Source organism: Barbatula barbatula (genome assembly GCF_947034865.1).
Source record: "Barbatula barbatula genome assembly, chromosome: 9".
Lineage (NCBI taxonomy): Eukaryota > Metazoa > Chordata > Actinopteri > Cypriniformes > Nemacheilidae > Barbatula > Barbatula barbatula.
In genome coordinates, this window is record NC_136772.1 from 263,535 (window position 1) to 276,034 (window position 12,500).

The window sequence follows — 12,500 nt, forward strand, 5'->3', positions numbered from 1 at the left end:
GGGGTCAGTATCTTTGAAGCCCATCTCCTCAAGTTTACAGCGTCTGTAGAGCTCATAGTGTCGTGTGTGGGTCTGTTCTCGGAGATCCTCCATGTTCACACAGATCAGCATCTCTCGCAACTTCACAAAATCACAGTGATTCTCGTTTTCAACTACACAAACAGAGACACACAAACCGGGATTATAAACCTCTCACTGGAGGGGACACAAACTGAGATCATCCTGATGATGTCACTCACCCTGCACAACACCCCACGGGTACTGTCTCGCTTTCACCATCTTATTTCCAACATTCACCTCCTCTGTACTCCCAACAACAGCGAAAGGAAGATGACCCTTAAAGAGAAATAAAATCAAGACTTATCTGCACCCTCATCAAACCCGCAGATGAAACACACACAGACGACACTGGTTTTCTTCCTGTTCACATTCTGTGTTTCACTCTGAATTGAGACGCTGGTGACTCACATTCATGGCAGTGTTGATCTTGGCCACGGTTTCATCATCGATGGGAAATTGATAGATCTGTACACCATTGCTCACCAGCTCACTCATGATCTTGATCTTGAATTTGTGTAACTCACTCTTGGAGATTGTGTCAGCTTTGGCAATGACAGGAATGATGTTGACCTGAGGGATCGACAGAATACACTCATCTACATCAAAGTCTGAAATACAGTTCATCTGCAGACTTTAGATCATCTGACTGACTGTCACATTCTCACCATATTTATCAAACCTTTGAAATGATACACAGTCACTGCAGATTGTTCATTTATAAATGAAATTCACATGATCTTGTTAATATCTGCGAGTCCTTCTGTTGTGTATCACACTTGTCATTTCAAACTGACCACCGCAGTGATGTTGTGTAAAATGACCGTCTGACCTTACTGTCCAGTTTCTTCATCGTCACCAGATCTAGAGATTTGAGCGAGTGACCGGAGGGAGCGATGAAATAGAGACACGCGTGGATCCTGGAGTCATGGTAGTTATGTAGAGAGCGTTTGATCTTCAGCTCCTCTTGTAAATATGACTCAAACTGTGTGTCGATGTAATCCACGATGTGCTGGTAACTGTAAGACATGAAGACGGAGTCTGAACTTTCACCTTTGACCAAACGCTCATGAGGGCATTACGCATTAGTACCATTTATATTACAAACCTCTCCTGCTTGTTCATTTGATCTCCAAACCCAACAGTATTCACCACAGTGAGCTTCAGACGGACATTACTCTCCTGAAGATCATACGTCTGAGCTCGCAACTTCACCTTCGGCTCAAAATGAGAAGACTCGAAATTCTCAAAATTTGTGTTGAAAAGAGTGTCCATCAATGTTGATTTGCCAATACCGGTCTCTCCTACAGGACAGAGAGAGAGAGATGTGAGGAACAATCCATTTCATTCTGAAGGACAACATGAGTGCAGGACTGAGCAATGTGCTCCAGAAATCTATTGAGAATCAATTCAAGTTAAACATCTTCAACTGTTGATTCTTCATCAGAATCGTATATAATGACATTAAAACAGCTACTGCATACTGCACTGTTAAATCTATATTTCATTCAATCATATTGAGATTTCACTGCAGCTTTACTTAAAGGGGAAGTTCACCCAAACATCAACTGTGTGAATTTTAACACAGCCACATGACGGTGAACTTGTTTAGAGAACTTCCGGCGTCTTCGGAGCACAAGTTAAGATGTTTAGGAGACATCTGAGAGATTTCCAGACCTCCTCATAGACATTATGGTATATGTTATAGTCTCCTCTGTGTTGTTAGTGTATGGCGTGCGTTCACAAGAGCACTTCATCTTGGACGAGAGCACGGTGTTGTGGGTCAGAGCGCTGGTGTCCAATAGGGGACCCGTGTGGCGTTCGGCGCACATACCTGATACACATGAGTCACAGTGCTCTCGTCCAAGAAGAAGAAGAAGAAGAAGAAGAAGAAGAAGAAGAAGAAGAAGAAGAAGAAGAAGAAGAAGAAGAAGAAGAAGAGCTCTGGGCGCCATACACTGTCAACACGGAGGAGAATATATCCATTAAAGTCGCTCACTTGATTTGTTTTTCACACACAAATCATTCTCGTCACTTCAAAGAAGTTCAACTGATCCACTATGAGCCGTTATGGACCGATGTCACATGACTTTAGTGTTTTTCTGGACCTTGACAACAACTGACACCATGATGTCTATGAGGAAGTCTGGAAATCTCTCAGATGTCTCCTAAACATCTTCACTTGTGCTCAGAAGACGCTGGAAGTTCTCTCAACATGTTTAACGTCACGTGGGGGAGTAACACACTTTCACACAAAGTTTGTTTGTGGGTGAACTTCCCCTTTAAATACTTTAGTGATTCATCTGTCTTAAAGCACAACATTCTAGTGTTTCATGTTGTTGTTGTTTACTCACCAATGCAGAGAATATTGAAACAGAATCCTTGACTTGTGGATTTATTCACCAGCTGATCGGGCAGACTGTCAAAACCAACATGACCCGATAAAGACAGAGGACGAGCATCTTTATCCTGTAAGACATCACAGATTCATCACATCATGAACAAAAACACAGTTTAATATTGATAAGTTACGAACACATCGAGCTGATAGATGATATATTTGTGTTCATATGATTCAGAGTCATGAATTAGATATATTGACGATAACTCAATGCCTTCTACTGAAAAGAATGCGATGATCAGATCAGATCAGATGTTTGTATGTAGATCGGACGCTGAAACGTCTCGAGCGCGGGACACTCCCAAGCGCGCTCTCGCCAACTTCACCGAAACGGAGAAAACCGCAGAAACCGCGATGTGTTGAGCGCGCACGTACCGTTTGTCGGAGCACATCAGAAGACGCCATTAGCGCGCAAATAAACAAAATAAACAAGTTTATCAAAGATCGCTTCAGTTTCTGATGAAGTCAAAAGTTGGTGTGACGCGCCTCGTCCAATATTTTCCAGCTGACAAACCACTGGGAACAAGCCGCGCTACCATTTCACTGCCGTCGGGAGGGTTTAGTCTCACGTGTAGTGCGCGAAACATGACGACATTGGATGTTAATGGATCCCGCTGGACGTTTATCTGAGAAATGTGCTTTAACACAACAGAAGCTTACAAGCGCCGTCAAACATTTCAATGAATTAACACCGATTTAGTTTGGTGGAGTTTCGACCCCCGCCGCTGTTGCGAAGTGGTATGTCCCGTGGTCCGATCCGCCCTCTGTTAAATCCTCAGTGGACGCGTTGGAATGAGACGCCATCTTGGCTCAAGGTAGCGCGACCGGGCGGCGTCGCGCGCAGCGGAATTGAGCCGCAATGGACGTCAGAGTGCGCTCCAGTTTCACGTGAGTGATGCTCGTGTTCTCCAGCGAGAGTTGCTAGGACGCAAACATCATTATAAGCTCAACGGCCCTCAACTGTCTGTCTGCACCAAAGCCATCTCACCTACACCCTAGTGAGGGCACACAATGCGTTTACTTGCGAGTGATCGATGTCACAGGCGTCCTGATCTATGCGCGCATTCATGATTATTATAAAGATGATATAATGGCGACGGAGTGCACGCAAGAATCCGTTCTGGACTTTCTGTTGGAAAACGGCGGCCGTGTGAAAAACAAGGTGTTTGTTGAGCATTTTAAAGTCGTTTTGAGCAGCGACCACACCAAGAGAGCGACGTTAAAGGAGACATTTAAGCGCTTTGTCGACAACGTCGCTTACGTGAAGCAGGAGGATGGAGAGAAAGTGGTCTGTTTGAAGAAAAAATACAGAGAGATGGATCGCGATAAACACCTCGACGGAGGACTAAACGCGATACGGCGTAAAGACGATGACGACACTAACGGAGACATAAGTAGACAACACGAGCTAAAGCGAGAACCAGAGCACGCCGACCGTAAAGCGTCCGACGCGTTGCGTTTATCCGACATCGCGTTGACCGAGAGAAACGATTCTATTAGCGATGAGCAGAAGTCGCGTGAGAACATCATCGACACGGATTCAAACGATCTGCACCGGAGGAGAACCTCTCAGCGCGGTGAGGATGCTGCGGCTCAGGACGGGACCCCTAAAGGCAGCCGCAAGACTTTCATCGAGCTCATGAAGAGCAGCTCTCCGCAGGTGAGACGGTCGCTCGTGCATCGGACCTCTCAAGAGCACATTCAGGCCGCGTATCACTCGTCCTCCGTGGATGAGGAGTGTGCCTGCGTCACGCTAGACCCTCTGGAGCACGAGTGGATGGTGTGTGCGGCAGATGGCGAATGGGACACCCTGCGGCGTCTGCTCGGGTGCGACCCCACGCTCGTCCTGAAGAAAGACTTCGTCACGGGGTTCACGTGTCTGCACTGGGCGGCCAAGCAGGGCAAACACGAGCTGCTGGTCAAGCTGGTGAACTTCGCCAAACAGCACGACGTCGCCATCAACCTGAACGCCCGCTCGAGCGCCGGGTACACCCCGCTACACCTGGCGGCCATGCACAACCGCATAGAGGTCATGAAGCTGCTCGTGGGCGCTTACGACGTCGACGTGGACGCGAGGGATTATAACGGGAAGAAAGCGGCCGTGTACCTGCGGGCCACCGTCACGGGAGACATCAAAGACATCATAGGGGCTTGCGGGAGCGCGGACGCGGCGAGCGCGTCTGGTGTTGGCCGCTGGTGGCTTCCTAAAGTCCTGCCGACCAACCTGAACCCGCTGCGGCTGTTGAACCCGCCGGAGGAGCCGGTACCGGACGGGCAGGTGAAACCTCGCGCGCTCTATCGGAAGTCGTCCATCGGACGCATCAGACTGCAGAGGAACCGATTCAAGACGCAGATTGTCCACAGCACTTCATTCAGAGAGAACGACGAGAGAGAGGATTCACTCAAGAGTCCCGTCAAAACAAGACCCGTGTCTAACCTGTACGGTTGAAGCGGAAATGTTACAATCATTTATATAAGTTAATATATCTCATATGTATATATAGGCTATGCAAATATTTGATGTGCCCCCCCCCCTCCCCCCAAGATACAGCAACGATTTGCCATTAATGATGAATTTTGATCAATGAAAGTCTCGCCCCTGAAGTGTGTCAAAGCTGCAGAGAAGAGTTTTACTTTTGTATAGTTTTACAAAATAGTGCATAACTCTTATGCTTTTATTTCTTTTTACTTCAATTTATGTACTTACTTTTTCATAAAAAACTACTTTTGGTACAACATCATTGTCATTTATATAGCTGATGATCAACTTTCACTTTGTACAGATCTCCGTCTGTTTACTGGTGTATTTACTGATCTGCTTACTGGAACAAACTTTATTCTGACACATTTTTATGAGATATATCATGTGGACGTACAGTCATACAGATCATTTATAAGACACATATTTCACACACTGCTCAAATAGGCACACTAATGCACTTTCTGTTTATGTTGTTGTTGTTTTTATCGTGTCTTTGTAGCATGTTGTTGTCTTCCAGATGTTAAATCTGAACGTTTATTATGACTGTTATCCTAGAAATGTGAACATGACCTCACCTCAGCTGCTGACCCGTTGATGTAGGCACTTTTGGGTTATCACAAATCATTTGTAAAGATTATAATAAAAATTAAGATTTATAAAGAGCTGCATTTTAATGATCTACATTTACGTTTCCTATCATGAAGCAACTGGCAACATTCCAAAACCCAGTAAAAATGTCTTTTGAGTCACATTTTTTTGTGGTATCTATACAGTGTTTTAAATCATATCAAAAGTGTCTTAGAGTTTATTTAAGGTAAATGTTTTATCAGTGTGTGTGTTCCCTTGGAATCAAATCTAACCTGCTGAACGACTGGAAATGTGCTTTCTCAACACACTAAACAATATAAACTTCAATGATATGATACAGATGATGACCACAATATATATTTTCTTTCCCTCAAAATACACCAAACGACTGTCAGACATCAAGACCCGCAAATGTAGGAAATGTCACATCATTTAGAACTATACAGTTTATTTACTAACCATGACAGATTTAAAGCTGTTCTCAGACCTAATGTTTATGAAGAACACATCCTGTACTGTAGGAAACATCAAATCTATTTAAGGTGAGGTGGCTCTTAATGTATACTGTGCTCTTAAAGGGACACTCCACACAAAATGTAAATTGTGTCATGAATGACTGTCCCTGTAGTTGTTTTAAACAGGTATTAATGTCTTTGTTTGGTTGAACACAAAGATATATTTGGGAATAATGTTTAGAATCAGAAAGAGCTTTAGTGCCCAACAGTGCTCATCAGGGTGAACTGTTCCTATGTTTACAGCTAGTCTACTGTAAATATGTTTATATTGTCATTTTTAGGAACATTTTAACTTGATAAAGAGTTGTGAAGTGTTTGAAACTAGCACATACTGCGCGAGAGCAGAAGTGTTTGTGTCAGTTTATTTTGGACGGAAGAAACTAACACCGGAAGTCAGATATTTGTCCAACATGAATATGAAGATTAAATAACTGGAAACTGATTTTCAGATTTTACGGTCGCATATTTCACATTCTCCACTAGAGGGCAGCAAACGAACACGTCCTCGAAGGCCGTCTGCGCAGTCCTTGCGTCACTTCCGGCTCCTGTGACGCACGCGGAAGCGCATCGTCCTCGCCTGTTGTGTTTGAGCGTTGATGTGACTGCAGTGCCGTTGTTGTTATTTATCATTATGGCTCATTCAGCTTTATTGAAGCCATGAGAGCATCATCTTGATTGTGGTGACATTTATAAAGGTTTGTAAGAGTTTACACCAGACGAGGCGATTTAAACAGATCAATCAGCTTTAACTCGTGTGTGCGATCCTATTTAAAGATGTCTGATGTGTGTGTTTCACTAAATGATCTCTTACTTAAAAACACAGTTTCATTCAAAGAAAGAAAATGAATCTTTATGGATCACAGTTCTGTAATGTTTAATGATCAAAAGTGTTTGTCAGTTATCAAATGTGTGCATGCAGCCTGCTTTTATTGTTTACAGATGAGATCTCTTTATCTCAATTCTTTCTCCTAAACTTCAATGAGATAAAATGGAATTTTTCACGTTTACTCCAATCCAGATGATTTGACCTCTACGATCATCTCCAGACTCTTCACGTGTTTCATTCATTGTGCTCTCATTTGATTCTCTTTTATTTCTCACCTCAGCAATTTGAGTGATTCTTAGCTCTGTATACTGTGCTAGGCTTTAATGCACTTATGTATTTTGTTGCCTATGTTGTTATAATTGCTTCCAATGTTTCCTCATCTGTAAGTGGCTTTGGATAAAAGCGTCTGCTAAATGACTAAATGTAAATGTATTTGAATGAATCACAACTGAGAACTGAGCAACATCTGAGCACTAGTATCCTCCTCTGGGGTTCTTCATTGGTTCACTGTAGGAAGCTTCACTGTATTTTAACAGTAATGTCAGAATGGCCATTTTGTTTTCTTCTTTCAGTTTTCTTTGGGTGACGACGCTTGGTCGTGTTGGACTCCGTCATGACGTCTGTAGTCAGCGACACTGCCGAGGCCGTTGAACTCTGCCCCGCGTACAACCTCTACCTGAAGCCCATCGCTAAAATGACCCTCAGCGTGGCCCTCCCTCATCTCAAGATGCCGGGCAAGTCCATCTCCAACTGGGAGGTGATGGAGCGACTGAAATCCATGGTGCAGCCGGACCAGTTCTCCTCGCTCCGCATCTCCAAGAGCACCATGGACTTCATCCGTTTTGAAGGCGAGGTGGAGAACAGGAGCGTGGTGAAGAGGATCCTCGCCAGGCTGGAGGGAAAGAGCATCAAGCTGAGCGGATTCACAGACGTCCTGAAGGTGCGCGCGGCCGAGAACAAAGTGGATTTCCCCACGCGCCATGACTGGGACTCGTTCTTCAGAGACGCTAAAGACATGAACGAGACCGTGCCCGGAGAACGCCCCGACACCGTTCACCTGGAGGGGCTTCCGTGCAAGTGGTTCGCCCAGAAAGACATCTCTCCCGACAGACCCTCCGAAGCCGTTTTGAAAGTGGTTTTTGAGCGCTTTGGCAAGATCCGGAACGCGGACATTCCCATGCTGGACCTGTACCGTGAGGAGATGACGGGGAAGAACTTCAACACCTTCTCGTTTGGAGGACACCTGAACTTTGAAGGATACGTTCAGTATCAGGATCACACGGGTTTCGTGAAAGCCATGGACTCTTTGCGAGGAATGAAGCTGATGTTTAAAGGGGAAGATGGGAAAGCTGTCGCCTGCAATATTAAGGTGTGTGTTTTTAAAACTATGTCCTCCTGATTCTCAGCTTCATCCTGTTTTATGGCTACAGTCAACAGATCCAAACCAGCTCAGAACAAAAGCTTAAATAGAGTTTTGCCAAATCTTTAAATTAATCTCTACTTCCACTCTATAAACCTTATATATTGTCATGAAACATACATAGTCTAAATCATTCATATAGTGTGAATCCAGACTGATTCGGACACTTTTTGCCATCGTATGGAACCTGAATTCACTTTCTTTTGAATTCTCTCTCTATTTTTAAATGTCATTGACTAAATTTTCATTGTAGATTGATTCTTGTCACATCAAATGTATTTGCAGTGTTTAATACATCACGTGATAAGCAAAACAGATTAACAGAATTGTATTTTACTGCGGCAGATAATGACGTTGTAAAGTTCATGGAAATTCAGAGTATATCAAACATATTCACCGACTCATTGCTTTCAGAGTCATTTGGACTGGAACACTTTTTGTAATTAGTCTTGAGAGGTTTTATAGGCACATGATTTAAAGAAACGTCTGCGGTACAAGAGGATTGTGTGTAATGAGATGATGAGCTTTTAATGAAATGAGAGTTCAGGCTGTATTATGATTTCATTCACTGAGCACAAGGTCATACACTGCACTGGGGTTTTATTCATTAACGGATCGTTCCAAATGCGTCTTTATGAAGCTAAAGTCTGTACGACCGACCGCATTATAGTTCGTCACAAACAGATGATCATTAAATACTTGTGTAAATGAAGCCTGTTTATAGAATTTCTGGCCATGTGTGTCGAGGGTCGTTGATGTTTTGATGATCAGTAGAAATGTTGATCAGCTTTTTGTCCGATGTGTTCTCAGGTGACCTTTGACACCAGCAAACACCTGAGTGAAGCGTCACTGAAGAGACGTCAGCAGGAGCGTGAGAAACTTCAGGAGCTGGAGAGACAGAGAGAGGAACACAAACGCAAAGAGAAGGAGGAGGAGGAGAAACGCAAGGAGGAAGAGAAGTATTAACACACACAGACACACACGGGAGGGATGGCAAAGCATTCGTTCATCTTGATATGTGGTGATGATGATGATGATGATGATGTTTCTTCAGTACAACCCTAAAGAAGCAATAGATTCAATCCCAGGGAAGAATGACAATGAGTTCATCCTGGGGCCGTTTCAATAAGGAGGTTCAACCAACACTGAGTTAGAATGTGAACTCTGAGTTGATTTACACCGAGAACATCTGATTTGAGTGAGTTCTATCACCTCTGGGTAGATTTACATTGAGTAAAGCGTGTGCACCAGGTCTACGACAAGCCAATCAATGGAGCTCTGATGTGACGATTCACCATGGTAACGGCACCAAAAAAGCAAGATGGCGGCAGAAAGCACTTGAGAGCGAGATGCACTTTCCGCTCTGCATACAGTGGATTAACTAATGTGCTGAAAATGACTGGTTTAAATTAATATATAGGTAAATGTACAAATAAATTAATCAGTAAATGAATGAAACAACAGAAATAAAATAGAAATGTTAAAAAAAATAGTATGTTCTCACACCCCATCAGTGCTCTAGTGATGAGTGTGAGAAGTAATGATGTATAGGACACTTGCTAGGGCGTTAGACTCTCGTGTCAGTTTCAGAATGATCATCGGTTTGAACTCTAGCAGCAGATTTGAGTCGAATGGCTGCACATTCTAAGTGTTTATTACTTACATTTCTGTCTGTATTTATTCATTTCTATATTTGTGCATGTCATTTATACACTTACAGTCATTTCACATCCTCCATATAATAACTACCATTTGTAAGAACATGTAAGGAAAATGTAATACATCTGATGTAATACACGCACGATGGCTGATGTTATTGATATGAGGATGGATGAGATATATTTTGATATCTAATTCACTGTAAAGAAAAATGGTACAGTTTGAATAAAAATGCACAGGGAAAATTCCACTTAGGTCATAAATTACTCTCCTGAAATCAAAGCACATCCCTATGAATGAATGCAGCCTCTTCACGTACTGAATATTAGTCACTGAGATATTGAATGAGTTACACCGCTTGTGCTTTAAAGGGGAGGAGACGTGAACGAAACTCTGTGTTTCCCAGAGAAAAGCTGCTCCTGACCGGGTTAAGTTCACAGATTAAGTTACTATGGTTACTGACTCTCAGTATAAGTGACCTCTCTTTTAGAAACAGGCTTGAGTTACCCCGCTTTCTCTGTGTTTGACAAACCTCACATTCTGAAACAGAAAACACATTTCAGGGTTAATATACTCAAAACCTCCTTTCTGAAACGGTCCCAGAGCACCATAATAACAATACATGATGGCAAAATTCACCTGTGTTTATTTAAGGACAACATAATGAGAACTGAGCTGCGCAGTTGTAAGTGATTGAAGTGTAATGCTGATCATCACCTACCACAGACCTTGTGTGTCAGCCTTACAGCGCATGTGATCTGATGATCGTCTGTGAATGTTTCAGAAAACAGCGCGAGCGTGAGGAAGAGGAGAAGGAGAGGAAACGAGAGGAGAAACTGCGCAGACGCGAGCAGAAGCTGAAAGAGAGAGAAGAGAAGAAAAGCCAGAAGAAGATGAAGAAACAGCAGGAGGAAGAACAGAAGAAGCTTCACCTGAAGATCGCCACGGAAGAGAGAAAACTGCTGCTGGCGCAGAGAAACCTGCAGTCCATCCGCCTCGTCGCTGAGTTACTGAGCAGAGCAAAGGTTGGCAAATCTCTCTCTTTATGATATGTGAGGTTTAAACAGCGTGACATCACGAGCGTCTGATGTGTGTTTGTGTCTCTGCAGGCTCTCAGACAGCAGCAGGTGGAGCAGAAGAGGGCGGAGCTCAAGCGTCTGCAGCAGCTGGAGGAGCGCAGACGGCTGCAGGAGGAGGAGCTGCGGCGTGTGGAGAGTGAGAAGGCACGTGCACTTCAGCTGCAGCGGAAAGAACGCGAGCTGCGTGACCGGCTGCTGGAAAACCTGCTGAAGAAAAGCACCAAGACTCAGAACCACGACAGCCCTCGTGTCCTCGCCGATCTGCATGTGTGTGACGCGCCGGTGAACGGTGAGATGAAGCCTGCGTCTCTGGTTAAGACAGAAAACCAGGACAGCAAACCAAAGATGCAAGAGAAGAAGGTGACAAGTGAGGAGCGGGACGGGCCACAGAGAGAGAGGAGGAGCAAAGAGGTGGAAAGTGACAGATGCGGACGCTCGCGGCGCAGCGGCGGGGGGCAGAGCCGGGATCGCCGCACTCGCAGGAGTCGCCGCAGTCGCAGCAGAAGCGCACAGAGACGCAGCCGGAGGAGTGGCAGTCGAACTCGACGTGATCGCGGGAGGCGTGAGCGAGCGAGTCCCGACCGCTGCAGGAAATACAGTCACGGCCAGAGCAGCAGCAGTCGCAGTTCCAGTCGGTCTTCTAGCAGAGGTCCACGACGACATGCTGACAGCCGCTCCAGACGATAGAAAACCCGTCACCCAAACACATCCACAATCACCCCAAAATACTAAAAGACTTTAGAAGAAAGTCCCCCCATCATAAATTAATCTCCCCCACACACACATTTCATTACTTTGACAGATTACTTGAAGTACATTTTGAATTCTTATTATTTTATAACGTGTTAAAATTGAATGGTTTGCAAGGACTCGTCTGGAGAAGATGAAGTCTGAAGTGATGTTGGATGAACAGGGTGAAAGACTGGAGGTGTTATCGTTGGTGCTGTTGCAGTGGATGTTAAAGACCGATCGGTTCATCCACATGACACACAATAGATTACAGTGTTTATTGCTTGAATTTTAAAGTTGAGAAACTATAAGACTCTTAAAGGGACAGTTCACCCAAAGATGAAAAGTCTGTTATCATTTACTCGCTTTAATCTTGTCATTTCAAACCCGTGTGACTTTCTTTCTTCCGCAGAACACAAATGCAGAATGTTGTTAACTGGACCCCATTCACTTGAATTGGTTTTGTGTCCGTTCAGTAGAAGTGAATCAAAGTTACCAACTTCTTTTGTGTCATGCGGACGAAAGAAAGCCATAAAGATTAGAAGCGACCAGAGTGAGTTTATGATGACAGAATTGTCGTTTTTAGGTGAACTGTCACTTTAACCTCATTCAGAACTTTGTTGCTTTGTGAAAAAGAATCAACATTTGTTTTCTTCTACACGAGTATGATGTTTGATTTGGATTTAAAGGAGCAACACTTGTGATGGTCACAATAAAAGTGTGTCTGTATCTCACCAGCGTCTC

General features: G+C 44.1%; 3 protein-coding genes across 5 annotated transcripts in view; 2 read left to right on the forward strand and 1 right to left on the reverse strand.

The window, feature by feature from the left end:
• Positions 1-3,373, reverse strand: part of septin10 (septin 10) — a 5,240-nt gene extending 1,867 nt beyond the window's left edge. Inside the window, exons 1-7 of the mRNA XM_079463734.1 lie at positions 2,834-3,373; positions 2,412-2,526; positions 1,166-1,361; positions 890-1,076; positions 469-630; positions 240-336; positions 1-152 (exon numbers count right to left, since the gene is read on the reverse strand). The exon at positions 1-152 is cut by the window's left edge and continues 17 nt beyond it. Coding sequence (XP_079319860.1) covers positions 1-152; positions 240-336; positions 469-630; positions 890-1,076; positions 1,166-1,361; positions 2,412-2,526; positions 2,834-2,863 — 939 coding nt within the window. The 5' untranslated portion in view covers positions 2,864-3,373. The remainder of the gene's footprint in view (positions 153-239; positions 337-468; positions 631-889; positions 1,077-1,165; positions 1,362-2,411; positions 2,527-2,833) is intronic.
• sowahca (sosondowah ankyrin repeat domain family Ca) lies at positions 3,261-5,664 on the forward strand. Its single transcript, XM_079463733.1, has one exon. The coding sequence runs from the start codon at positions 3,549-3,551 to the stop codon at positions 4,905-4,907; it is 1,359 nt and encodes a 452-aa protein (XP_079319859.1). The 5' UTR covers positions 3,261-3,548; the 3' UTR covers positions 4,908-5,664.
• An 833-nt stretch (positions 5,665-6,497) lies between these two features.
• On the forward strand, positions 6,498-12,496 carry akap17a (A kinase (PRKA) anchor protein 17A). Of its 3 annotated transcripts, none has more exons than XR_013787150.1 (6): positions 6,498-6,738; positions 7,442-8,238; positions 9,100-9,248; positions 10,733-10,973; positions 11,058-12,052; positions 12,343-12,489. XR_013787150.1 is itself a non-coding variant. In XM_079464758.1 (5 exons), exons 2-5 carry the CDS (start codon positions 7,483-7,485, stop codon positions 11,712-11,714), a joined length of 1,803 nt encoding a protein of 600 aa, XP_079320884.1. In that variant the 5' UTR covers positions 6,498-6,738; positions 7,442-7,482; the 3' UTR covers positions 11,715-12,496. The 3 variants fall into 3 exon arrangements, 1 of the variants encoding a protein (XP_079320884.1); XR_013787151.1 differs by having other exon boundaries at positions 11,058-12,038; XM_079464758.1 differs by having other exon boundaries at positions 11,058-12,496.
• The last annotated feature ends 4 nt before the right edge of the window (positions 12,497-12,500 follow it).

Excerpts from the sequence above, each read along its gene's own strand:
- sowahca (XM_079463733.1), top strand. The coding sequence starts at position 3,549 with ATGGCGACGGAGTGCACGCAAGAATCCGTTCTGGACTTTCTGTTGGAA.
- akap17a (XM_079464758.1), top strand. The coding sequence starts at position 7,483 with ATGACGTCTGTAGTCAGCGACACTGCCGAGGCCGTTGAACTCTGCCCC. Across the intron at positions 9,249-10,732 it reads AAACGCAAGGAGGAAGAGAA|AAAACAGCGCGAGCGTGAGG; the intron begins GTATTAACACAC and ends TGAATGTTTCAG. Across the intron at positions 10,974-11,057 it reads AGTTACTGAGCAGAGCAAAG|GCTCTCAGACAGCAGCAGGT; the intron begins GTTGGCAAATCT and ends GTGTCTCTGCAG.